This window comes from Choloepus didactylus, chromosome 11, assembly GCF_015220235.1.
Source record: "Choloepus didactylus isolate mChoDid1 chromosome 11, mChoDid1.pri, whole genome shotgun sequence".
NCBI lineage: Eukaryota > Metazoa > Chordata > Mammalia > Pilosa > Megalonychidae > Choloepus > Choloepus didactylus.
In genome coordinates this window covers 12,615,649-12,641,630 of record NC_051317.1, presented here as the reverse complement: position 1 = coordinate 12,641,630, position 25,982 = coordinate 12,615,649, and the positions used below count along the sequence as shown (strand labels likewise).

The window sequence follows — 25,982 nt, the reverse complement described above, 5'->3', positions numbered from 1 at the left end:
AGGGCCTCAGCATGAATGCACTGATGGATTTCAGAGCACAGCAGCTACACACTCCCCATTTGGAGAGAGACGTTTTCATGGCTGCCGCACTGTAGACTCAACCAAGCAAAAAGTTCAGACGCTTCTTGGGGCAGGAAGTCCCTCAGCCAGTTAGGCAGTGAGGGACTAGGAAAGCCTCAAACTCTCCCTCTGGTCTGCACTTTGAATACTTGCATGCTTACATTGGAAATGCCTTCCTGCACCAGAAGAGAACTCTTCCTTTAATGTAGACCAGCCGAAAGCCAAGCAACTGCTGCCTAAAGAAACTGCCGTCTTGGACATGGTGGCCACAGGCCATGTCACTTTCCTTTACTCCACACACTGCTCCCATCCTTCCAAGCACTGCCCCAGCATGGCCCCCCTGAAAAGCCTTCCTCAAACCCCCTAACTGCTCTGAAGGGTCCCCCTCTGGGCCCACCTCAGTCTTTGGTGTCTTTCTCCCCACTGGACTGTGAGCATCTCAGAAGCTAGAAACTTCTTTTATTCTCTGGATCGTTTCTCCTTTAAGCTGGTTTCTTGGTCATGGAGATGGGCTTGCAATGAACCCTCCATCCTGGTGCCTGCATGACCAGTGGCCCATGGCTCAGATGACATTCAAAAGTGGCCCTTGAACAGGCTTCTCCAAGCTGGAGCTGCTCCTCCTGGGAAGTCAGCTGTGAGCTACTCTTGAGACTCATTCTCACTTCACTTCCTCCATGTCACGAGCCAGGGATCGTCCCAGCAATGACATTGTATTGCGCTTCTTTAAATGATTTTCTCCCCTCCCTGTCTTCTTTTCCCAACCCCAAAAGGGACTGCCAAAGTTCTGTGTAAATGTTGCTACCTCATTTTTCCTAGAGGATGTCCTGTCTTGTCTTTGCTTGCTCTAATCTCCTACCCCATGCATCCAGCTACCTGAGACTGTGCTCTGGGCCTCTCTCTGCAGTGACCTATGTGCAGTGACTCCAGGTTTGTGCCAGTGATTCTCCTAAATTAGCAGCAATGAGCATGTGTGTGCCAAGTTTACATTTGGGAAGGCTGCCTGGAGAGTGGTCACCCTGAGCAGTGATGGGAGCTTAATTAATAATGTTCTTCCCAAGAATGGGTTGGCCTTCCCTCTGAGCAGGGTCAGCTTCTGCAGGCTTAATCTTAGACTGATACCAGAAGTTCTCACCATGAGTTACTAGGAGAGGCAGCTAAAATTTAAGGGCCATCCATCTTTAAGTTTTTTACCTGGGCTTTCCTCTAAGGTGGGAGGCCTCAGAGCAACAAAAACTGCTAACAAGCAGGTAAGGTGGGAAGGAACCTGTACCTCTGATGATTACAGATTTTTCTTCCCTTCCACCCCCATTCTCATCTCCACTAGAAGCAGACCTGCAAGAAAGATTAAAACAGTTCAGAAAGGATTGAGATTGTTTATTCACTCATCACAGCCAAGATCTTCCAGAACAGTCCTCATTTCAAATATTCCATCCCATTGCCCCAGAAACCCCTATAATTCACTGAAATGTCCTGGAAATTCCAACTTTTGGCATGCATACTCTTGGCCGTCTTGTTTCTAGAAATAGCATTAAAATCCGGGAGGTGGGGCAAGATGGAGGACTGGTGAGCTGATGTTTTAGTTACTCCTCCAGGAAAGTAGGTAGAAAGCCAGGAACTGCGTGGACTGGACACCACAGAGCAATCTGACTTTGGGCATACTTCATACAACACTCATGAAAACGTGGAACTGCTGAGATCAGCGAAATCTGTAAGTTTTTGTGGCCAGGGGACCTGCACCCCTCCCTGCCAGGCTCAGTCCCGTGGGAGGAGGGGCTGTCAGCTCCGGGAAGGAGAAGGGAGAACTGTAGTGGCAGCCCTTATCAGAAACTCATTCTACTGATCCAAACTCCAACCATAGATAGACTGAGACCAGACACCAGAGAATCTGAGAGCAGCCAGCCCAGCAGAGAGGAGACAGGCATAGAAAAAAACAACACGAAAAACTCCAAAATAAAAGCGGAGGATTTTTGGAGTTCTGGTGAACATAGAAAGGGGAAGGGCAGAGCTCAGGCCCTGAGGCTCATATGCAAATCCCGAAGAAATCTGATCTCTCTGCCCTGTGGACCTTTCCTTAATGGCCCTAATTGCTTTGTCTCTTAGCATTTCAATAACCCATTAGATCTCTGAGGAGGGCCCTTTTTTTTTTTTTTAATCCTTTTTTCTTTTTCTAAAACAATTACTCTAAGAAGCCCAATACAGAAAGCTTCAAAGACTTGCAATTTGGGCAGGTCAAGACAAGAGCAGAACTAAGAGAGCTCTGAGACAAAAGGCAATAATCCAGTGGCTGAGAAAATTCACTAAACACCACAACTTCCCAAGAAAAGGGGGTGTCTGCTCACAGCCATCATCCTGGTGGACAGGAAACACTCCTGCCCGTCGCCAGCCCTATAGCCCAGAGCTGCCCCAGACAACCCAGTGTGACGGAAGCGCTTCAAATAACAGGCACACACCACAAAACTGGGTGTGGACATTAGCCTTCCCTGCAACCTCAGCTGATTGTCCCAGAGTTGGGAAGGTGGAGCAGTGTGAATTAACAAAGCCCCATTCAGCCATCATTTCAGCAGACTGGGAGCCTCCCTACACAGCCCAGCAGCCCAGAACTGCCCTGGGGGGACGGCACTCACCTGTGACATAGCACAGTCATCCCTCAACAGAGGACCTGGGGTGCACAGCCTGGAAGAGGGGCCAACTTGCAAGTCTCAGGAGCCATACGCCAAAACTAAGGACTTGTGGGTCAGTGGCAGAGACAAACTGTGGCAGGACTGAACTGAAGGATTAGACTATTGCAGCAGCTTTAAAACTCCAGGATCACCAGGGAGATTTGATTGTGAGAGCCACCCCCCCTCCCTGACTGCCCAGAAACATGCCCCATATACAGGGCAGGCAACACCAAGTACACACGCAAGCTTGGTACACCAATTGGACCCCACAAGACTCACTCCCCCACTCACCAAAAAGGCTAAGCAGGGGAGAACTGGCTTGTGGAGAACAGGTGGCTCGTGGACGCCACCTGCTGGTTAGTTAGAGAAAGTGTACTGCACGAAGCTGTAGATCTGATAAATTAGAGATAAGGACTTCAATTGGTCTACAAATCCTAAAAGAACCCTATCAAGTTCAGCAAATGCCAAGAGGCCAAAAACAACAGAAAATTATAAAGCACATGAAAAAACCAGACGATATGGATAACCCAAGCCCAAGCACCCAAATCAAAAGATCAGAAGAGAGACAGCACCTAGAGCAGCTACTCAAAGAACTAAAGATGAACAATGAGACCATAGTACGGAATACAAAGGATATCAAGAAGACCCTAAAAGAGCATAAAGAAGACATTGCAAGACTAAATAAAAAAAATGGATGATCTTATGGAAATTAAAGAAACTGTGGACCAAATTAAAAAGATTCTGGACACTCATAGTACAAGACTAGAGGAAGTTGAACAACGAATCAGTGACCTGGAAGATGACAGAATGGAAAATGAAAGCATAAAAGAAAGAATGGGGAAAAAAATTGAAAAAATCGAAACGGACCTCAGGGATATGATAGATAATATGAAACGTCCGAATATAAGACTCATTGGTGTCCCAGAAGGGGAAGAAAAGGGTAAAGGTCTAGGAAGAGTATTCAAAGAAATTGTTGGGGAAAATTTACCAAATCTTCTAAACAACATAAATACACAAATCATAAATGCTCAGCGAACTCCAAATAGAATAAATCCAAATAAACCCACTCCGAGACATATTCTGATCACACTGTCAAACACGGAAGAGAAGGAGCAAGTTCTGAAAGCAGCAAGAGAAAAGCAGTTCACCACATACAAAGGAAACAGCATAAGACAAAGTAGTGACTACTCAGCAGCCACCATGGAGGCGAGAAGGCAGTGGCACGATATATTTAAAATTCTGGGTGAGAAAAATTTCCAACCAAGAATACTTTATCCAGCAAAGCTCTCCTTCAAATTTGAGGGAGAGCTTAAATTTTTCACAGGCAAACAAATCCTGAGAGAATTTGCTAATAAGAGACCTGCCCTACTGGAGATACTAAAGGGAGCCCTACAGACAGAGAACCAAAGAAAGGACAGAGAGACTTGGAGAAAGGTTCAGTACTAAAGAGATTCGGTATGGATACAATAAAGGATATTAACAGAGAGAGGGGAAAAATATGACAAACATAAACCAAAGGATAAGATGGCTGATTCAAGAAATGCCTTCACGGTTATAACGTTGAATGTAAATGGATTAAACTCCCCAATTAAAAGATATAGATTCGCAGAATGGATCAAAAAAAATGAACCATCAATATGTTGCATACAAGAGACTCATCTTAGACACAGGGACACAAACTGAAAGTGAAAGGATGGAAAAAAATATTTCATGCAAGCTACAGCCAAAAGAAAGCAGGTGTAGCAATATTAATCTCAGATAAAATAGACTTTAAATGCAGGGATGTTTTGAGAGACAAAGAAGGCCACTACATACTAATAAAAGGGGCAATTCAACAAGAAGAAATAACAATCTTAAATGTCTATGCACCCAATCAAGGTGCCACAAAATACATGAGAGAAACACTGGCAAAACTAAAGGAAGCAATTGATGTTTCCACAATAATTGTGGGAGACTTCAACACATCACTCTCTCCTATAGATAGATCAACCAGACAGAAGACCAATAAGGAAACTGAAAACCTAAACAATCTGATAAATGAATTAGATTTAACAGACATATACAGAACATTACATCCCAAATCACCAGGATACACATACTTTTCTAGTGCTCACGGAACTTTCTCCAGAATAGATCATATGCTGGGACATAAAACAAGCCTCAATAAATTTAAAAAGATTGAAATTATTCAAAGCACATTCTCTGACCACAATGGAATACAATTAGAAGTCAATAACCATCAGAGACTTAGAAAATTCACAAATACCTGGAGATTAAACAACACACTCCTAAACAATCAGTGGGTTAACGAAGAAATAGCAAGAGAAATTGCTAAATATATAGAGATGAATGAAAATGAGAACACAACATACCAAAACCTATGGGATGCAGCAAAAGCAGTGCTAAGGGGGAAATTTATAGCACTAAACGCATATATTAAAAAGGAAGAAAGAGCCAAAATCAAAGAACTAATGGATCAACTGAAGAAGCTAGAAAATGAACAGCAAACCAATCCTAAACCAAGTAGAAGAAAAGAAATACCAAGGGTTAAAGCAGAAATAAATGACATAGAGAACAAAAATACAATAGGATAAATATCACCAAAAGTTGGTTCTTTGAGAAGATCAACAAGATCGACAAGCCCCTAGCTAGACTGACAAAATCAAAAAGAGAGAAGACCCATATAAACAAAATAATGAATGAAAAAGGTGACATAACTGCAGATCCTGAAGAAATTAAAAAAATTATAAGAGGATACTATGAACAACTGTATGGCAACAAACTGGATAATGTAGAGGAAATGGACAATTTCCTGGAAACATATGAACAACCTAGACTGACCAGAGAAGAAATAGAAGACCTTAACCAACCCATCACAAGCAAAGAGATCCAATCAGTCATCAAAAATCTTCCCACAAATAAATGACCAGGGCTAGATGGCTTCACAGGGGAATTCTACCAAACTTTCCAGAAAGAACTGACACCAATCTTACTCAAACTCTTTCAAAACATTGAAGAAAATGGAACACTACCTAACTCATTTTATGAAGCTAACATCAATCTAATACCGAAACCAGGCAAAGATGCTAGAAAAAAGGAAAAATACCGGCCAATCTCCCTAATGAATATAGATGCAAAAATCCTCAACAAAATACTTGCAAATCGAATCCAAAGACACATTAAAAAAATCATACACCATGACCAAGTGGGGTTCATTCCAGGCATGCAAGGATGGTTCAACATAAGAAAATCAATCAATGTATTACAACACATTAACAAGTCAAAAGGGAAAAACCAATTGATCATCTCAGTAGATGCTGAAAAAGCATTTGGCAAAATCCAACATCCGTTTTTGATAAAAACACTTCAAAAGGTAGGAATTGAAGGAAATTTCCTCAACATGATAAAGAGCATATATGAAAAACCCACAGCCAGCATAGTACTCAATGGTGAGAGACTGAAAGCCTTCCCTCTAAGATCAGGAACAAGACAAGGATGCCCGCTGTCACCACTGTTATTCAACATTGTGCTGGAAGTGCTAGCCAGGGCAATCCGGCAAGACAAAGAAATAAAAGGCATCCAAATTGGAAAAGAAGAAGTAAAACTGTCATTGTTTGCAGATGATATGATCTTATATCTAGAAAACCCTGAGAAATCGACAATGCAGCTACTAGAGCTAATAAACAAATTTAGCAAAGTAGCGGGATACAAGATTAATGCACGTAAGTCAGTAATGTTTCTATATGCTAGAAATGAACAAACTGAAGAGACACTCAGGAAAAAGATACGATTTTCAATAGCAACTAAAAAAATCAAGTACCTAGGAATAAACTTAACCAAAGATGTAAAAGACCTATACAAAGAAAACTACATAACTCTACTAAAAGAAATAGAAGGGGACCTTAAAAGATGGAAAAATATTCCATGTTCATGGATAGGAAGGCTAAATGTCATTAAGATGTCAATTCTACCCAAACTCATCTACAGATTCAATACAATCCCAGTCAAAATTCCAACAACCTACTTTGCAGACTTGGAAAAGCTAGTTATCAAATTTATTTGGAAAGGGAAGTTGCCTTGAATTGCTAAAGACACTCTAAAAAAGAAAAACCAAGTGGGAGGACTTACACTCCCTGACTTTGAAGCTTATTATAAAGCCACAGTTGCCAAAACAGCATGGTACTGGCACAAAGATAGACATATAGATCAATGGAATCGAATTGAGAATTCAGAGATAGACCCTCAGATCTATGGCCGACTGATCTTTGATAAGGCCCCCAAAGTCACTGAACTGAGTCATAATGGTCTTTTCAACAAATGGGGCTGGGAGAGTTGGATATCCATATCCAAAAGAATGAAAGAGGACCCCTACCTCACCCCCTACACAAAAATTAACTCAAAATGGACCAAAGATCTCAATATAAAAGAAAGTACCATAAAACTCCTAGAAGATAATGTAGGAAAACATCTTCAAGACCTTGTATTAGGCGGCCACTTCCTAGACTTTACACCCAAAGCACAAGCAACAAAAGGAAAATTAGATAAATGGGAACTCCTCAAGGTTAGAAGTTTCTGCACCTCAAAGGAATTTCTCAAAAAGGTAAAGAGGCAGCCAACTCAATGGGAAAAAAATTTTTGGAAACCATGTATCTGACAAAAGACTGATATCTTGCATATATAAAGAAATCCTACAACTCAATGACAATAGTACAGACAGCCCAATTATAAAATGGGCAAAAGATATGAAAAGACAGTTCTCTGAAGAGGAAATACAAATGGCCAAGAAACACATGAAAAAATGTTCAGCTTCACTAGCTATTAGAGAGATGCAAATTATGACCACAATGAGATACCATCTAACTCTGATTAGAATGGCTGCCATTAAACAGACAGGAAACTACAAATGCTGGAGGGGATGTGGAGAAATTGGAACTCTTATTCATTGTTGGTGGGACTGTATAATGGTTCAGCCACTCTGGAAGTCAGTCTGGCAGTTCCTTAGAAAACTAGAAATAAAGTTACCATTCGATTCAGCGATTGCACTTCTCGGTATATACCCGGAAGTTCGGAAAGCAGTGACACGAACAGATATCTGCACGCCAATGTTCATAGCAGCATTATTCACAATTGCCAAGAGATGGAAACAACCCAAATGTCCTTCAACAGATGAGTGGATAAATAAAATGTGGTATATACACACGATGGAATACTACACAGCAGTAAGGAGGAACGATCTCGTGAAACATATGACAACATGGATGAACCTTGAAGACATAATGCTGAGCGAAGTAAGCCAGGCACAAAAAGAGAAATATTATATGCTACCACTAATGTGAACTTTGAAAAATGTAAAACAAATGGTTTATAATGTAGAATGTAGGGGAGCTAGCAATAGAGAGCAATTAAGGAAGGGGGAACAATAATCCAAGAAGAACAGATAAGCTATTTAACGTTCTGGGGATGCCCAGGAATGACTATGGTCTGTTAATTTCTGATGGATATAGTAGGAACAAGTTCACAGAAATGTTGGTATATTAGGTAACTTTCTTAGGGTAAAGTAGGAACATGTTGGAAGTTAAGCAGTTATCTTAGGTTAGTTGTCTTTTTCTTACTCCCTTGTTATGGTCTCTTTGAAATGTTCTTTTATTGTATGTTTGTTTTCTTTTTAACTTTTTTTCATACAGTTGATTTAAAAAAGAAAGGAAAGTTAAAAGAAAAAGAAAAACAAGGAAAAAAAGATGTAGTGCCCCTTGAGGAGCCTGTGGAGAATGCAGGGGTATTTGCCTACCCCACCTCGATGGTTGCTAACATGACCACAGATATAGGGGACTGGTGGTTTGATGGGTTGAGCCCTCTACCACAGGTTTTACCCTTGGGAAGACGGTTGCTGCAAAGGAGAGGCTAGGCCTCCCTATGGTTGTGCCTAAGAGCCTCCTCCCGAGTGCCTCTTTGTTGCTCAGATGTGGCCCTGTCTCTCTAGCTAAGCCAACTTGAAAGGTGAAATCACTACCCTCCCCCCTACGTGGGATCAGACACCCAGGGGAGTGAATCTCCCTGGCAACGTGGAATATGACTCCCGGGGAGGAATGTAGACCCGGCATCGTGGGACGGAGAACATCTTCTTGACCAAAAGGGGGATGTGAAAGGAAATGAAATAAGCTTCAGTGGCAGAGAGATTCCAAAAGGAGCCGAGAGGTCATTCTGGTGGGCACTCTTAGGCACACTTTAGACAACCCTTTTTAGGTTCCAAAGAATTGGGGTAGCTGGTGGTGGATACCTGAAACTATCAAACTACAACCCAGAACCCATGAATCTCGAAGACAGTTGTATAAAAATGTAGCTTATGAGGGGTGACAGTGGGATTGGGAAAGCCATAAGGACCACACTCCACTTTGTCTAGTTTATGGATGGATGAGTAGAAAAATAGGGGAAGGAAACAAACAGACAAAGGTACCCAGTGTTCTTTTTTACTTCAATTGCTCTTTTTCACTCTAATTATTGTTCTTGTTATTTTTGTGTGTGTGCTAAGGAAGGTGTCAGGGATTGATTTAGGTGATGAATGTACAACTATGTAATGGTACTGTGAACAATCGAATGTACGATTTGTTTTGTATGACTGCATGGTATGTGAATATATCTCAATAAAATGAAGAAAAAAAAAATCCTTGGTTATACCATGTGCTTTAATTTTGGCTTTAAGACATGGTATCACCCAAGTGATTAAGTAAAGCTTGAAAGTTGTGGAGACTAGGTCGTCGAGGTTAATGGCACTAGTGATGAGTTTGGTGTGGAAGGTAAGGCTTGGCTTAGAAAAAGCAGGAGGCTCTCGAATTTGAATCCAGGCTTAGTAGAAATTTGCTGAATTAAATTCAGCAAGTGGCTGCTGCTGTTTTTATAGAAAACAGACTCGTTGGAGGGCCACCTGTCCTTACCGCCTGGCAGTAAGGCTAAGTGGTCCACCCTCAGCCCTGACACCAAGAGCAGTAGTAGCTTTTCCCGTCAGTCATCCCAGAATCCTGTGTTCTTTGGTAATTCTGGCCAGTCTGGACGGGGCACTTGGGTCTAATGGCACCTCACGTCTGATCTCTGCCAGCTCAGGCTGAGGGAAGTGTATGCCATTGAAGAGACTGCACACCTGAGAGGATAGGGGGGCAAGGAATTCTCCCAAAGGTTTCCTATTTTTTAAAGCAGGCATTTCTTTAACTGCAGACAAAGCCTCTTTATATTTTTTAATCAGATAACAAGGCAAGATCACTTGTTGTCTTCCTGCTTCTGTTCTTTCCCCATATTCGTATGTTTTTTTCTTTTGTATTGCAGGTAAACTAAAAGATCTTGGGAACTTGGTTCTCCGACCTTTTGGACTCTCCACAGAAAATTTCCAGATCAAACAGGATTCCTCTACTGGCTCCTACTCCATCAATTTTGTTCAAAATCCAAACAATAACAGATAACAAGGCATAATGGCTTCAAAAGCTGGCTTGGAAATTGTGTGCCGCTTGCTGTTAACAAGAGGAAAGGCCCTGCCAATATTTTAAAAAGCATCCCATCTAAAAGAAAGGCTATCCAGTAGAGCCTAGAGCTCCCCTTTCCCTCTTGTTTTATGATCAGGGTGAGATGTCCTTATTAATGTAATAAGCCTGGTTTGATTTCCATTTTGAGATGGTATCTGTGTAGCCATAGTTCCTGGTTCTGGCTGTGTGTCCTTTTCATCCAGAAGGCAGCCTGCTTGGCCAGCCCCTGGGCTGCACAGACCCATGGAGCAATTCACAGGTGTTCAGGCCCAGCAAAGGCTCTCCTGAACTGAGCAAACCTGTTGAACGGGAGATTGTCCAGATGTGACTTATGGAGTTCCCGCCTGCTGTCCCCTCTCCCTGAACACACATGCCGCCAACGCTGCCATGCAGGGCCTTCCACATTTTCTGGTTTCCTCTTACAGTAATAAAAGCTTTCTGTGATGGTGTGGGCTGGGTTGTGAATTTTGTCCCCATTAACGACAGCTGAAGCAGAAGGCCTCTTTGGCTTTGGGTGTGGCACTGGTTTCAAGCAGTGTTACTGTGTCTGCATCCCACAAGTCTGCCCAAAGTCTTAGTTGCCACCTTGACATTATCTTGAAGACTTGACCCTTCTATCTCACGAGTTTGTCTTGGGCCCCTCCAGGTTTGTGCAGATAATTAGGAAATCATTGCTTTAGACCAAGTATTAACCTTTATAACTTTAAATTAAAATAGCTTCATTCAAGCGAAATAGAGCTTCAGTGACTGAGAGATTTCAAATGGAGTCGAGAGGTCACTCTGGTGAATATTCTTATGCACTATATAGATAACACCTCTTAGATTTTGATGCATTGGAATAGCTAGAAGTAAATACCTGAAACTACCAAACTCCAACCCAGCAGCCTTGACTCTTGAAGACGACTGTATAACAATGTAGATTACAAGCGGTGACAGTGTTATTGTGAAGATCTTGTGGATCACACTTCCTTTATCCAGTGTGTGGATGGATGAATAGAAAAATGGGGACCAAAACTAAATGAAAAATAGGATGAGATGGGGGGGATGATTTGGGTGTTCTTTTTCATTTTTATTTTTGATTCTGATTCTGGTGTAAGGAAAATGTTCAGAAACGTATTGGGGTAATGAATGCATAACTATTTGATAGTACAGTGAACAGTTGGTTGTACAGCATGGATAAAACTGGAAAAAAAAAAGCTTCATTCAGATCAACAGTTATACATGAATGTTAGAACGATACCATATTCCCTTCTACTATGGACCCAGAAGTTTCAAAAGTAGATTTTTTTCCTAGTCGTCAGTTGAGGCTAGTGAAAAGCTTCCAGTTATTCTGGTTTGAAGATCCAAGGCAGTGGTATGCATATTTCATCTCAGAAATGAATTGCACTTCTAATTCAAGTGGCGTGCAGTGGTCATGTTCCCAGTGCTAAGAACAGGGATACTTTCTGGTCTGTTCACAAAAGCCCCTTAAGAGTGTTGGGAGAGAGAAGAATGATGTGGAGTCCTCATTCTGATTTGCCATACCTGTCTCCCAAATTGAAATACAGTTCTTCGTGGAATTTGCCAGGGAAAGAGAAGAGGGAGAAGGTTAAGTTTGCTGTGCTATTGTTTATGGTAAATCTGGCATCTAATTTTCCCAAAAAGTTGTGAAAAAAATCACACATACACAGAAACCCTGACTAAAAGCTATGTGGTCTATTGGGTGTTAGGTGCTTTCTTTGTAGCCAGCATTATGTTATAGCAGCATTTCTCATAATTTTTGTTCTCAGGACCCCTTTACATTCTTAAGATAAAATTTTAAAGTTTTTGTTTTGTGTGGGTTATATCTATTTGGTATTTGCCATATTAGTAATTAAAATGTTTAGTTAATTCCTTTAAAAATAAACACATTACATGTTCATGTAAATAACATTTCGTGAAAAGTATCTTCCGAAACAAAAACATTTAATGAGAAGAGTAGCATTGTTTTACATTTTTGATGTGCGGTTTGACAGAAGCCAGAATTCTCATTTGTTTCTATACTCAATTTGTCATAATGTCACACATCATGGAGCATCTGGAAAACTTGGCTGCACACTAGTGGCAGACTGAAAATGAAAAAGGCAAATAACCGTTAGGAAAATAGCTATGACCTCATGGACACAGGAAGAGTCTCAAGAACATTTTGAGAGCTGCTTTGTCAGATTAGGATTTTTGAACTCAGTGACTGAGACTAGTCAAAGGTCAAGGCCTGAGATCCCTGAGGGACTATCTGTGCCTCCAAGGAATAGGAAATAGACTTGTTTTCTGGATGGAATCAGCTTTCATTAAGGTCATTGAGAAGTTGCCCAAGAACACCATTGCTACAGGGTATAGAAGTTTTGCTATTGGGGCTTCAACCTTCTCCCACTTTTTCCTTCTCTGCTTGTTCCATCACACTGAACTTTTCAAGATGCCAAACAAGGCCAACGTAGAATGCTTCTAGTGAGTGGGCCAGCAGTTCATCTGGAAAGGAAAGGAAGGGAAACACTGTGGGTGTGGGTTTGCTTAAGCCAAGGAGTTTTTAATCTAGCACTGTTATTTCCTGCTTCCAAAATCTGGAAAACCTTTTGAAAATATTTGACAATAGAAAAATCCTGAAAAAGATTCAAAAGTAGGTAGTGTGTGAGTAAGGGAGGCAGCCAGCTTGTATTTGCCTACGGCTGCTGAGATGTAGGATTGTAAAGTTCAGTAATGCTTCCTTCCTCTCCCTACCGGAAAAAAAAAAATAAATACACAATTCACTTTTAAGGTAATCACAGTGGTAACATATATATTATTCCAACAGTGTTGCGATGGATCAAAATAATTTGGATCTTACAGAATTGCCTTCGAGACTCAGACACATTGTCTCCAGTAACTGATCTATTGTTTCCCCATCAGCCTCTGTGTCTAGACCATGAGCTCCCTAGAAGGTAAGGCCATATTTATGTTAATAGCGCCAGCACCTACTGCTCTACTAGACACTTAGTGAATTGATTTAAGTTTAGGATATTTCACAAGAGGTAGTCTCAAAGTTAACAACCATTACCACCCATGATCTCATCTGTCCCCTAATTTATTTAGTGCCTGTTTTTAACAATGTCTCCTTTGCTAATAACCAATGTCTCCTATTTCAGGATAAGTAAAAACTAGCTTGTTACCATAAATTTTAACACCAGCAAGTGATTCAATTGTCAGTTTTTTAAGTGCTGTTTTTCACAATCCAAAAAATGTGGTGGGAGGCAGTGGAAGACAACAGCTTGGTTTCACCTAATTAAGACCAGTTAGTTGACTTGTGACTTCCCTGTGTATTGCCCAAGGTGGCCTCAGCACCCTGGAGTTTATGGTCCCAGTTACTCAAGTAAGCCTTCTCCTGTAGTGTGCATACTTGGATGAGTGCAATTCTGGCGAATCTGGAGGGCTCAGCTAGGGTTTCTCATAGTGAATTTGGTAACTGTACCCATGAAGCTCAAAGAGGGTATTTTGTAAAAAGGGTCAATTTAAGCCAATCTGCCCATCTTGTGCAGCCATGCAGATGTCCTCAGATGTTGAGCATTCAACCTAATCTATAAGCATTTATCTACTGGTTTTTAAGATTTCATTTCTGCATCTTTGTTATTTATCAAGAATTTGCCTTCAGACTTCCAAAAATTCCCAAATTGTCCTCAAGGTGTCTGTATTCTCAAATTGTCTGTATTCTCACATTCTACCTTAACTACCTTGCCAGCTGTTACTTGAGCAGCCTTTCCAGTGGCAGAAGCCTCTACAGAAGGCTTACTAGGAAACTGGGACTCTTATTCCAACAAATTCACACTCTTGTGGTGATTTTTCTGTGTAGAGTGCATTGTAGATGAACCCAGTTCATCCACATCGTGGATCCAAGCTGTGGCTAATTCACTTTTATTAAAATCCCAGGCTTTTTTCTAAGAATCATGACTTTCCAGGCATGCTTCCCTTCCATCACAAGCACCACAGCTGGTTTCTTTCTTTTAGCTTTTTGCTCCTAACCCCATAGCCACCAAAATTCTACATTTTTTCACTTCACAAGTTACTGTGGCTTATAAACAGTAGAGGACATAACCCCTTAATGAGATAGGGAGGCTGGGGGATGGCCCAGCCTCCTAGCTGATGACCTCACAAACTTCACAGCACCAAGTCAACATCTAAACTTCAGCAAAGTGACAAAACTGCACATGCTGGACCTTTGAAGTTGCTCAGGTAGAGTTAAAGGCATGTTTGTTTAGTCCATGAATGGCAAGAGTCATGGTTCCTACACAGTTTTGCGTAGGTGAAGGTAAGGACTGCTTTTGGAACTGCTGCTGGGCCTACTGGTAACTTCTGGTGCTCTCTGACTCTCCAAGCTAGCTTCCAGGATCACTGCTGGGTAACATCTCAGTTTGGGATTTTTTTGTAGACATTTTACAGTCTGAATGAACTGTCGTGGGTGGGGAACTGGCAGCAGGGGGCAAACATACACTTGTTTGGAAGCTGTTTTTGCAAGGGTTGTTGGTCTGCTCCGAAGAGCTAAGAGGGCCTGCAAATTCTACCCTTTACAATCAGTTTAGCAAGCTTGGAATGTCGGAGAAGGCTATGCTAGGAGGCCAAAGAGGAGGGCTGTTGAGGCCATTTTGTAAATTAATGGCTGCTTTAATCTCCTTAAAGAAGATCTGGAAAGGGAAGAGTACAATAACCCTCCAAGACTAGAGTACAAATCTGAGACAACACACAGGATGGGAAAAATCTGTAATTTACAACCTCTGTCCCCGTTTCCTCTTGGGTTACGTGTGCTTCCCTTCAGCTTGCCCTTGGCATAAAAGGGAATGCCTGGAGCTGCTGGAGCCCAGTCTGGCTGTGCCTGTGCAGGTGCACGTGGTGTGCCTTCAGGCCTGTCAGTGGCTGCCTGCTCCAGCTGTGTTCATTCAGGTTGCTTTGTGTAGTCACTTCCGTTTTCTCCTGCCTTTCCCCTTCCTAACCTTAACCCTTCTTTATTTCTTAAGGCACTGAGCTCTTCCTCTCAGTACTCCTATTTGTATATACTGTGTACTTGAGACACCCACACAACCCTAGTAAAATGTCTCGTAAGGGTCAGGCTCCTAGAAGTCATTTGTTAGCAATCCTTTTCAGTTTGCCAACTCTGCACTTCTATGCTAAGAATCTTAATCTTTTGATCACCTAGATTTCCTTTAAAAAAGGAAATATGTGCACATTCCTCCAAAGGAGCTGGGAAATCTGACCTCTCAGTGACCTTTCCAATTAAAAACTGTACAGGAAAAGGAAGTGATCATTTCCAATCACTTCTTCTGTGATGTGTTGCACCCACACTAGATTGAGTTAGACTGAGTCCATTAATGCTCCTGAAAGCAAGCAAAGGATTTCTTGCTACCACCTAGCCCAACAGGTAGGATTAAAGGTAGGGTTAAAGTAACCTCAAAGCATCAGAACAACTGTTTAAAACCCTTCAAAGAGCAATCAAAGAAACTGACAAAATTATTTTACAAAAACTAATGATACCCTCTATTTTGATATTTCAAAGCACCAAAAACTTCAGTCTTCCTGGCCATAACTTGGTAATTGTTGAGGTTAAGGATGAGTACATGGGGGGTTGTTAGACTAGTGTAACAAGTCTACTTTTAGTAGACTACTTTTACAAGTGTTTGAAATCTTCTATAAAAACTTTAAATTTTCCAAATGTTCCAAATGTTCCAGTCCTCTGAAGTTTGCAAACTAGGAATAAGCTCCATCATAAAAAAGTTCTATCAGCCAAAGAGCAAAACACGACTTCCTACCTTCTTTTTCCTTTCACTAAAGGAGTCTTTGGAAGTTAACATTTCCCACTTAGCTAAAGCACCGCAGGACCTGCTGCTCTTCTAGCAAGGAGGCTTGTGGCAGTGACCCAGTGCCAGCAAGTCTTCATTCCTGTCAGCCCCAGCTGCTGAGAAACACAGCCTACGAAGATGGGAACTTCTCTCAGGCACAGGGGCTCCTAAGCCATCAGTCATCATGACAGCTGTGAAGGGAACCAACCCAATGGCTACTTGGGAAACCCTTAGTTCCAAATGGAAAGAGCTGGGGTCTGAAGGCACTGGGATCTCAGCGTTCTTCTGCGGAGTGCTGTGCCAGACATGCCACATCGACAGCCCATCTGGCCTCACACCAGGCAGCCCCACCTGCCACGAGCACATGGGCTCATGGCTTCCAGGTACCTTCCCATTTGCAAAAAAGCAGTCAGAATACCACAAACTTGAAATGAAAAGAGGCCAGGGATAGGCAGTAAGGGAACAGAAATGAGGTACCAAGAAGAGTACTTAAGCCTCTAAGGAAGCAGACTTTAGCAGCTGTATATAGTACCTGATTTCAACCGATCACAGAAGACTGTTTTGTAAGGCTGGTTTGTCCCGAGACAGAATATGCCATTTGCAGCTTTGACTCATGAAGTTAACTGAATGTAAAGGTGTGCTAGCTCCCTAGGGCTGTGACACTTCGGATTCTGGTATTAGCACAGCTGGCATCAGACACAGGGGAGAGCGAGTGGGAATATTTTAAACTTGTGCTGCAACGCTTTTCCTGCCTTCCTCATTTCCTTCAGGAAGCTGCAATGAAACATGAAGGACCACACAAACCACTCTCTCCTCCAAGGCTGCTTTGTGTGTTACTGAAGCCCTATTCCTGTCATACCCAGGGAGGAACTTGGGCAGTCCAAACGTGATTACAGGGCATGCATCTGAATTTATACTTCACTTATTGGAAGACCACCATTAAGAAAGCTGCAACTCCACTGACTGATCCTTCGGATAGTCTGTATGATGTGTGAATTTAAATCTCAATAAAACTGTATTTAAAAAAAATTTTTTTTAAAGGCTGCAAGTTGCACCCACGTGTATCATTATTCAGTCCTTGTATTTTGTAGGAGTTATGTCTATAATACTAACATGTATGTAGACACAACATGTCCAGGAATCTTATGGGTCTAAGGTAGGTCATTCCAGATACTGAGCACATGGCCTGATTGCCTTCCCTGGTTCTCTCTAGTTCCAATTTTTTTTAATGAGGAACTTGAGAAAAAAAAGACACTGACAGAGCCAGATCACGGTGGCCTCCTGTTCACATTCATTTAAACTGAAATGGGAGAATGAGGTTAAAGACTCCACGTATATTTGGAATAACAGGCAGCTTTCTAAAGGATTGCTTTACTGAAGGGGGGAGGGGGGAGACACTGACCTAAGTTTCTAGGTTATTACTGACAAGTCTCAACTATATGGTCAATTTAAGAGACTGATTTTTGCCTGAGAGCCAAGTGTTTCTGGTTCTCAGCTCAAACACCTGACCTCACATTGGACGAGCTGGACAAAATTTTAAAGAGGCAGGACTGCCTTAAAAAACAACAACAAAAAAAAGCCCACAATTAGAGGTTTAATTACATCCAACTCAGATGGGTATGTTACTTGTTTCCAACAGAAAAGAAAGTAGTTCATTTGTGCAGAGTCCTAATTAAAATTAAACTATTAAACTATTCACCCTTCCTCTATCCTTGGTCAGAAAGAGGCACCATAAAAATGCCTAGTGATGAAAAACGCACAGGCTCTTCTCCCTAGGAGGCAATGATACTCAAGGTAGCTCCCTAAAGTACTAGTGGTTGAATTTTAAATTGTTTTTTTTTAATCTTCAAAAGCTAACTCCTAAAATGTAAACAAATGTTTTTTAAATAACAAAATTTTTAAAAAAAATCAAGACTTTATTGGATAAATGTTACACAACATTCTTTAACATTTAACTCTGCGCATACTTAAGATGAGAAACAATTTATGTCACTCAAGTCTACAAAATGAAATAGGCTTATGAAGATTTGAAATACAGACACAAAAGGTAGCATGAAGCAAAGCTTAAATATTAAGCAACTAAAGCAATGAAAGTGAAATAGCAATATGGTATGTCTAGATTTTAAATACCACCAACTTTCATTTTCTTAAAAATGAAAATCTAGTTTGTAACAAAACACCTTGAGAACTTGTCATGAGAAAAAAATAGATATTTATGACCCGATCTCTGAATTCTTTTGCCTTTATATTATTATTTCTTGGTCATTTCCATCCCTACACAAATAAAAAAGTCTAAAGCTTAATTAAAAATCTTGATTATACAATCCAAGTGAATTCCACCACGGCTGGGGAGTTATCTGGTTCTTGAAGTGAGCCTAAAAGGTCCTGCTGGTGTTCTCTGAAAGAACAAGACCAACCCAAGCCACAGCCCTAGGGCCAGATAGAGCAGGGAGCCTCTGAAGAGCCTGCAATCTTTACAACTCCCTGCTGCTGCAAGTTCCTGAGCTGACTTTTTCAGATTTGCTAAAATGTATGATGACTTCGTAGTAAGGATTTTCTCCAAAATGACAGTTTTAGAAAGTGATCAAAATATTTTATTATTTGCAGTATAATTAGGATTTGCATTAATCTCACTAGAAGCAAGACTGCCTACCTTTTTTGTTCTTGAGTCATAACACAAATCCTGGTCAGATTTATTAAATGTCCTAAAACTCTCACCCAGAACCTTTTGTTAATCCTGAGCATAAGGTTATTAAATAATTTGAAACCTATACAGGATTATAGGAAAGTTCGAAAACTTGAGCCAAATGCTCAGTTACCTGTTATGTTGCTTCATGAATTTGTGTATTTGATTTTTTGGTTATTTTTTTTCTTTTTTTTGTAATAAGTAATCAATATGGATTCTCTTTCTGGTTTAAAAAATAAATCAGTATTGCCACTAAAAAACTTCAGTTTTTTTATTATTATTATTACTATTATTAAAAGTATGGCACCATCAAATATAAAATGCCTTAGAAATGTAGTACTAACAGGTCCATCTGGTTTTATGTTTTCTCCATTCATTAAAAAAAAAAATTAAGGTTTTTCATAGTATGTATTTACCAAAGACAAGGGGGAAAAAAAAACAACTACTGTCTCTATTAATAAGAATTCATGTTCCACGCATGAAAATTTTGATGCAATCTTTATGGATCTATTCCTGCCGCTTGCCCCCAGGGTCAAGTCCTACCTGACACCTGTGAGAATTTCTTGCACTTAAGAGAGAAGGAGGATATCTCTGGAGAGAGAAGCCCCTATCAAAATTCAGACACTGTCACCTTTTCTGAACTAGATGAAATTGGCTAGGAAAGGGAGAATATTAAAAGCCCCTCCAAGCTCAGTGGAATTAAGAACTAGCTCTTGGAGTATACATTTTTACTCCAAGATCCACACTGGCCTATCTACTTCAGAGTCAGAATTTGAAAGCTAAGAATGAAGATTTGAAAATGTGCACAAAATGTGAAATACTGGTGGCAAATAAATATATTTTAATATGTTCTAACAAGCAAACATATATTTAAGATAATACAGCCCTGCTTTATTAAAAAAGGAAAAGATCCACCTTTTCTTTGCGGGGTCAGGGTAGGGGGGGGGGCACTGTGCTATTCTTTTAGTAGGATATTAGATAATCTACTCTGTTGTTTCTGCTGGTGCCCTGAAAGAAACATTGACCTCAGCATATGTGACTATTGCTGTTTCAAAAGAGAACAATTTCAGAAATGCCTTTGCTCATATCTGAACCAATTAACATAAACACTGGAGAAAGCACAAAGTTTAAGTATGAAAAATAATTCAACATTTCTGCCATCATCCCATGCCTTTTAGGCCTGTCCAAATTGTCTGATAAGAACTTCACATTCAAAAGAAGTTACTGTCAGTGATTCTTCATGCATAAAATTCGAGTTCTTGTATGTGTATTAAACACCACTTCTCATCTCATGCATAAATTATTGCAATAGTTCTCTTTTTAATAAAATATTACCCTAATACCTTTTCTTCGGTTTTAATATAGCACAATCTGTAAGTGCCCCTTTACAGACTGTTGGTTTTCACCACTGCCCTTAACATTAACTTCTTAGTGCAGCTTTAAAAATTTGAGTCACCAATTTCATTCAGTCCTGATGCTCTGGTGTTCTCTGTGTCACTGTGGTAGAGGTCCATGAAACCAGCAGACAGCTAATGTCTTTGTGCTGAAATATAGTAAAAAAGGGGAAGAAAATGTAGTTAAGCACAAGTAATTCTATGAGATAAATGAAGTCCTCGTTTAAATTAAGCCCTACCTAGACTGTGGGATCAAATTCGATTTTCTTTTAATCAGTTAAACTTGGTAAGTGTTTTTCAAGAAAAATTTGCTGCCACCTCTAAACCAGCAGAAACATTTGTGTTATTTCTGAAGTATATCTGGCCAAATTCCAACACAAACAAAATGCCTGTCACCTTCACATAGTCAATCTGCACTTGAACATTTTTTTTTAAATACTTTCTATGAATATTTGCCTAATAAAAGGGGAACTTTAATTTTATGATTCATGCTGCCACTTCACAGGTAAAAATATGAAACATTTAGAAGCAACTTAGCTGCTGTGGACTGCTATAAAGCACCAGCAGCCCTACTCTAGCACAGGCTGTAGTCTTGAGAAGCAAATTATATTGAGAACAAAGCTATATACTATCATCTGCTGCAGATCACTGTCTACATTTGCGCAAAGAGCAAAAGAGAGGGTTGTGTAGGGTGCCTTGCAATAAGGGGACAGAGCACATTGGTGGGCTCCAGGAGCACTGTTTTGCTACTAGAAGACAACTCATGCCCACGAGTTGGACTGACCATGACCGGCAACCCTGATTACAGGCAGAGGCACTCTGTAATTGTCTTCAACCAACAGCAGTACTCCGAACACATCGTTCATAAAGGGCAAGGTTTATAGAAACTACTGCCAAGTAGCATGACCAGAAAGCCCAACATTACCGACCCCCTTTAATACCACAAAGTAGTGAGAAAACCCATAGAAAACCTCTACAATCCCTGGTTGTACCTCTCAAACCTGGGAACCTAAATACCATGAGAGTTTGAATTCCAAGAAAGGTGATCCATGGAAAGAAAGATCTTTTATGGGGGGGGGGGGGGGGCAAATGAACATTTAAACCAAAGATGTGATATTTTAAGTGGAATAGCAGGTGAAACAGAGCATGCAAAAATGGAAAAAGAAAAACCACCCCCTCTTTCCCAATATTTGACTTCCAAATATTTCAGAGTAGGTGTCTTTCCCATTAAGACAGAATTCTTGATTTTATGTCAACTTGTCATGTTTTTGCCATGCTTTATTTATTTACTGGATTAAGGGCCATACAATAATTTTCCCAGAGCATTCTATCATGTTTCTTTCTCAAGCAATGAAGAATTACCTCTAGCAATAAATCAGAATGGAACTGAATGCAGTCCTTGCTTCTAAAGAAACTGAATGATTAATACTGTTTCTTTAAAATTCATCAACACCGAGGTAAGACAAAATTCACTTTCTAAGACTAAGATATGAACTAATATGATTGTAATACAAATAGATTTTGACTCACAGAGAACTTTGGGTATAATCACCAGTTTTTAGAAGCAAATATTCCCATTTCATGAACTGAAACAGAAAAAAGGTAAACAGCAAATCCCATGCACAGCTCCATTTCCTTCTATTTTCGACTCTCAATATTTGACTTCAGTATTAATAAGGCCTATTCAGGCTCATTTGAGGACTAGGGCAGGAAAGCCAAGGATTCAAGCAGTTGCTCCTATCCCTATGAGAGGCGCAGAAAATGAAGAAACACTAGTCCCTCAAGAAATTGCCTTAAGGGTAGCTACCATCCCTATACATATAAAAGTGCAAAATATCCCAGCCTTACTCTCAGATCCAAAATGTGCAAGTCTGACCCAGCTTGTAAATCACAGCTCATATGCAACCACACAGCCCCATTATAGCTCTTCACTAGCTGCGCAAACACCAAACGGTTAAACCACCAGAATACAAGGAAGTAATAAAAGATAGAAGACACATAAATCTAAAAGCAGTTCAGTAAAAAAAAAAAATCCCTAACCCTTTCCTACCAGAGTTAAGGGCCCAAAATAAGCCTTTTAGAAATTACAAAGGAATTTTTAATAAATGTGCTTAAGTAAACAGATTCCAACTACATCAGCATTATCTTTTACCACCCTCTGAGTTTTGACTTGCCTTATATAAATGACAATGGTTCTGAAGTTAATTCACTAAGAATATACATACTAATATATATATTCTTATATATACTGTAAGAAGTAAAGACTATATCTAAAGAAGAAATGAATATAAAAGTGACAAGATTCGGACAGTGAAAAGATTTTTAAAATCTTCTAAGTATGCAACATCAGCACCCAACTAAGTATGACTTCTAAGTATGCAACATCAGCACCCAACTTATACCAACCCAAGAGAAACTCCTCTCAATTCACAAAAGCTTACGGGAGACTCTACTGTTTTTTTAGCATGGCAGGAAGTATCAACTGAAAGTTCTTTTCACTCATTAGAACTAATACCTACATGAAGAACATCCAGCTACCAAGGTCAACGAAAAATAAGGAAAAAGAACTAATGGATTATTTTCGGTCTAGCCTGATCCTACTTTAGGAATGATCAAGTGATGACATGTTGCCCTCTTCACTTTGTGGCAGGGCTTAAAACAGACAGACCTGCCCGTTTCACTGTTAACTTCAATGCTCCCAATCTGAATCCACAGTGGTCTGTCAGACACTGTAAGGGAGCAGCAGGACTCGTCACTGTCTGATGTAATAGCTGCCATTTGTTGAGACCTATGGTAGAAAAAACCAAGTTAACAAAAATAGAGCAGTCATTCGAGTCTTTATAATCCATTTTACCAAAAAATAATTTAAAAATAAGACCAAAATTCAGTTGAATTTTTATAATGAATTTATTGGGGATTAACTGCTAGCTTCACAGAATATGAAGCTTTTCCACTAAAGGAAACGACTGGAGGCACACATACACACCAGTCTTGGCCGGAAGAGGGCACTCTATGGCCCAAGTCAATTCAGCAGCAAGTGGCCCTTCTGGCTCACCACCAACAGGCTGCCCTCCAAGCGAACTTAACAAAGTGAAAGGGGAAATGCTAACTCACATTTAATGTTCCCTACAAAAACTTTCTACTAACACGACTAACTACAGGCCAGGGAAAGTGTTGTAGTAGTCCTCATGTGCTCAATATTAAACAAGGGCTGAAGTTCTAATCCCTATCCGTATTACTTCATCAAGGAGCTCAGAGTCCTTATTTTGCAGAATGACTAAAACTGCCTGAAGCCCTTTCTCCTGTAATCCCAATGACCACTTCTGTATACAATTCAGGACCTCAACTTCTCGTCCATGCGTGAGGTAATACTTGCTGGAAATACTAGTATGACAAGACGAGTTTTCTCACTTAGGCTTTCAGAACAGACGTGAACTACAAAGCATAATTCAAATGAAGAATTGTTAGTTTAAGCCATATTTTTAAATACATTTACTAATTTGCTTACTTTCCCAGTTTAAGTATAAATAAGAAACAATTCATTTAACACATCAATGTAGTCAACTTTGGGATCACTGATTTAGATAACGTTCAGTCCTTATAGTAAAATAATTATTTTTTAAATGCTTAATTCACTCAGAAGCAATAGCATATAATCAAAAAAAATTTTTTTTAAAAGGCTTTTCTGACACTGAAAAGGAGAAATTTTATAAGCCTGATCTATAAACATAACTTCAGAAGTTTAACTCAAAGGAAAACCAACATTTTTAATGAGGTTATTTATCATTCTGTTCATAGGGAAGCTTAAATATACTATTAACCACAACCCAACAACAATCACACAAGAGAAGAAGAACCTGAATAACACTAAAAAATTTATCTTTTTAACCTCTCCCTCCAAAAGTAAAAATTCTGTTAGGTTTCAACAGTCATTCTAAAGAATATCCTTTTCAATTCTAGGCAATAGGAGAATTAAGAAAATACATCAAAGAATGATCAGAATGATCATCTTTCCCTGTACTTGCCTACCCTCACCCCCCAAAGCTATGCAAAATATTAACATGCCAGGCCCAGGTCTGCAGGGCCTGGCTTGCACCGCCGATTGAATTTCCCCTCAATGCATTTAGGGTATCACAGTTTTTCTTTGGAAATGTACCAATCATACAGGATGTTCATGTAGGAAGAAGCCTGGAGTCTAGGCTGTGATGCAGTAAATGGAGGGCTACCCCCAAGGAAAGGCACCAATTTCACTGGATATAAATATTACTTATTTTGTCCTTTAAGAGAAAGTTAAATATTAAACTACAACCCAGAACCCATGAATCTCGAAGACAGTTGTATAAAAATGTAGCTTATGAGGGGTGACAGTGGGATTGGGAATCCCATAAGGACCAAACTCCACTTTGTCTAGTTTATGGATGGATATGTAGAAAAGTAGGGGAAGCAAACAAACAGACAAAGGTACCCAGTGTTCTTTTTTACTTCAATTGCTCTTTTTCACTCTAATTATTATTCTTGTTATTTTTGTGTGTCTGCTAATGAAGGTGTCAGGGATTGATTTAGGTGATGAATGTACAACTATGTAATGGTACTGTAAACAATCGAAAGTACAATTTGTTTTGTATGACTGCGTGGTATGTGAATATATCTCAATAAAATGATGATTAAAAAAAAAAAAGAATCAATTGGACTAGGCCTCCCACTGGAAATTGAAAAAAAAAAAAAAAGAGAGAGAAAGTTAAAGTGCAACAATAGCAACTATTTCTGGAAGGCAGCAGAAATACAAGGGGCAAACAACTGTGTAGTACACGAATCCTCCTTTTAGAGTGTATGAAAGAAGTAGAGGAGGATACTCTACTAGAACAAAGCCCAGAATTAAAACCCCAACATTTAAGATTATACATATGCACCTATTATCTTGCTGAATACTCAATATAAAATTTTGCTTAATACAATATAATATGATGTAACATGCAAGCAGTAAAAACATACAGAATATCTCATTTTACAATCAGGCAATCTGATTTTCTAAACTTAGTGGTATTTTTCTAACCAGTTACTCTTACAGAGTTTTAGACAAACTGTATACAGCTGTTTCCAGCATAGCAGGACTCACACCAAGATGTGCCTATCCAGCCAGATCCTCTGCTAGAACTAAATCGTGGAGGGAAATCATAGTGTCATAATCAACCGCATCTCACAAGTGAGGCATGGGTGAAATCAACTGCCCTCTGGAAAATACAGCCACAAAGCACACAGATCAAGACCTTGGAATGTGAGGCACTTCCCTCCTGAGACAGGGAGACAATTATTCAATCTCACCAGTAGCAACAAAAAAATTAAAAGGAATGTTTAAGTTAATGTCCTTTTTTTTCACTCCCATTTGGCGCTACATTAAAATAATAAAAACCCCAGGGAACATACCATCTGTGCAAATCGGCTAATTTACACAACTTGAAAGCAGACAACTGTAGCTTTGTGGTGCTAAATCCTTTGGAAAGCTCTGCTTACACTGAACTCCACCACCTCAATGGCTTATCCTGCCTTTTGAAAGGAACTGGGATGTGCCTGGCTTCTAAGACTGTGCCCAGGCATTTAGCACTAAGGGTCGGATTGATTCACCAGTAGACCATCATTTGTTATGTCAGGAACTGTGAGAGGCAAAATGCAGGGTAGAAGAAGTATAGTGGACCCCCAGAAAACAATCTTTAGAACATGTTTTACATAAATGAACGGGACAAAAGTTGGAATATCATGTTAGAGCAGTTCTCCCTTCACTGTAATCCCCACGACCTCCAACTCAGTTGCCTTCCATAATGCCTGCTGAACTAGTGAGTATATGCCTACTTCCAGGT

At 40.1% G+C, this 25,982-nt stretch overlaps 2 protein-coding genes across 11 annotated transcripts in view; one reads left to right on the top strand and one right to left on the bottom strand.

The window, feature by feature from the left end:
• The window catches only part of TTC1 (tetratricopeptide repeat domain 1), a 74,941-nt gene extending 64,261 nt beyond the window's left edge, over positions 1 to 10,680 (top strand). For all 5 annotated transcript variants that reach the window (XM_037798886.1, XM_037798885.1, XM_037798883.1 and 2 more), the window contains exon 8: positions 10,038 to 10,680. In XM_037798886.1, coding sequence (XP_037654814.1) covers positions 10,038 to 10,171 — 134 coding nt within the window. In that variant the 3' untranslated portion in view covers positions 10,172 to 10,680. The remainder of the gene's footprint in view (positions 1 to 10,037) is intronic.
• A 6,753-nt stretch (positions 10,681 to 17,433) lies between these two features.
• Positions 17,434 to 25,982, bottom strand: part of PWWP2A (PWWP domain containing 2A) — a 35,883-nt gene continuing 27,334 nt past the window's right edge. Inside the window, exons 3-4 of one of the 6 annotated variants that reach the window (XM_037798988.1) lie at positions 22,796 to 22,915; positions 17,438 to 20,276 (exon numbers count right to left, since the gene is read on the bottom strand). In XM_037798988.1, coding sequence (XP_037654916.1) covers positions 20,263 to 20,276; positions 22,796 to 22,915 — 134 coding nt within the window. In that variant the 3' untranslated portion in view covers positions 17,438 to 20,262. Of the gene's footprint in view, positions 20,277 to 22,795; positions 22,916 to 25,982 lie in introns of all 6 variants that reach the window. The other 5 variants (XM_037798990.1, XM_037798991.1, XM_037798987.1 and 2 more) reach the window with 5 other exon arrangements.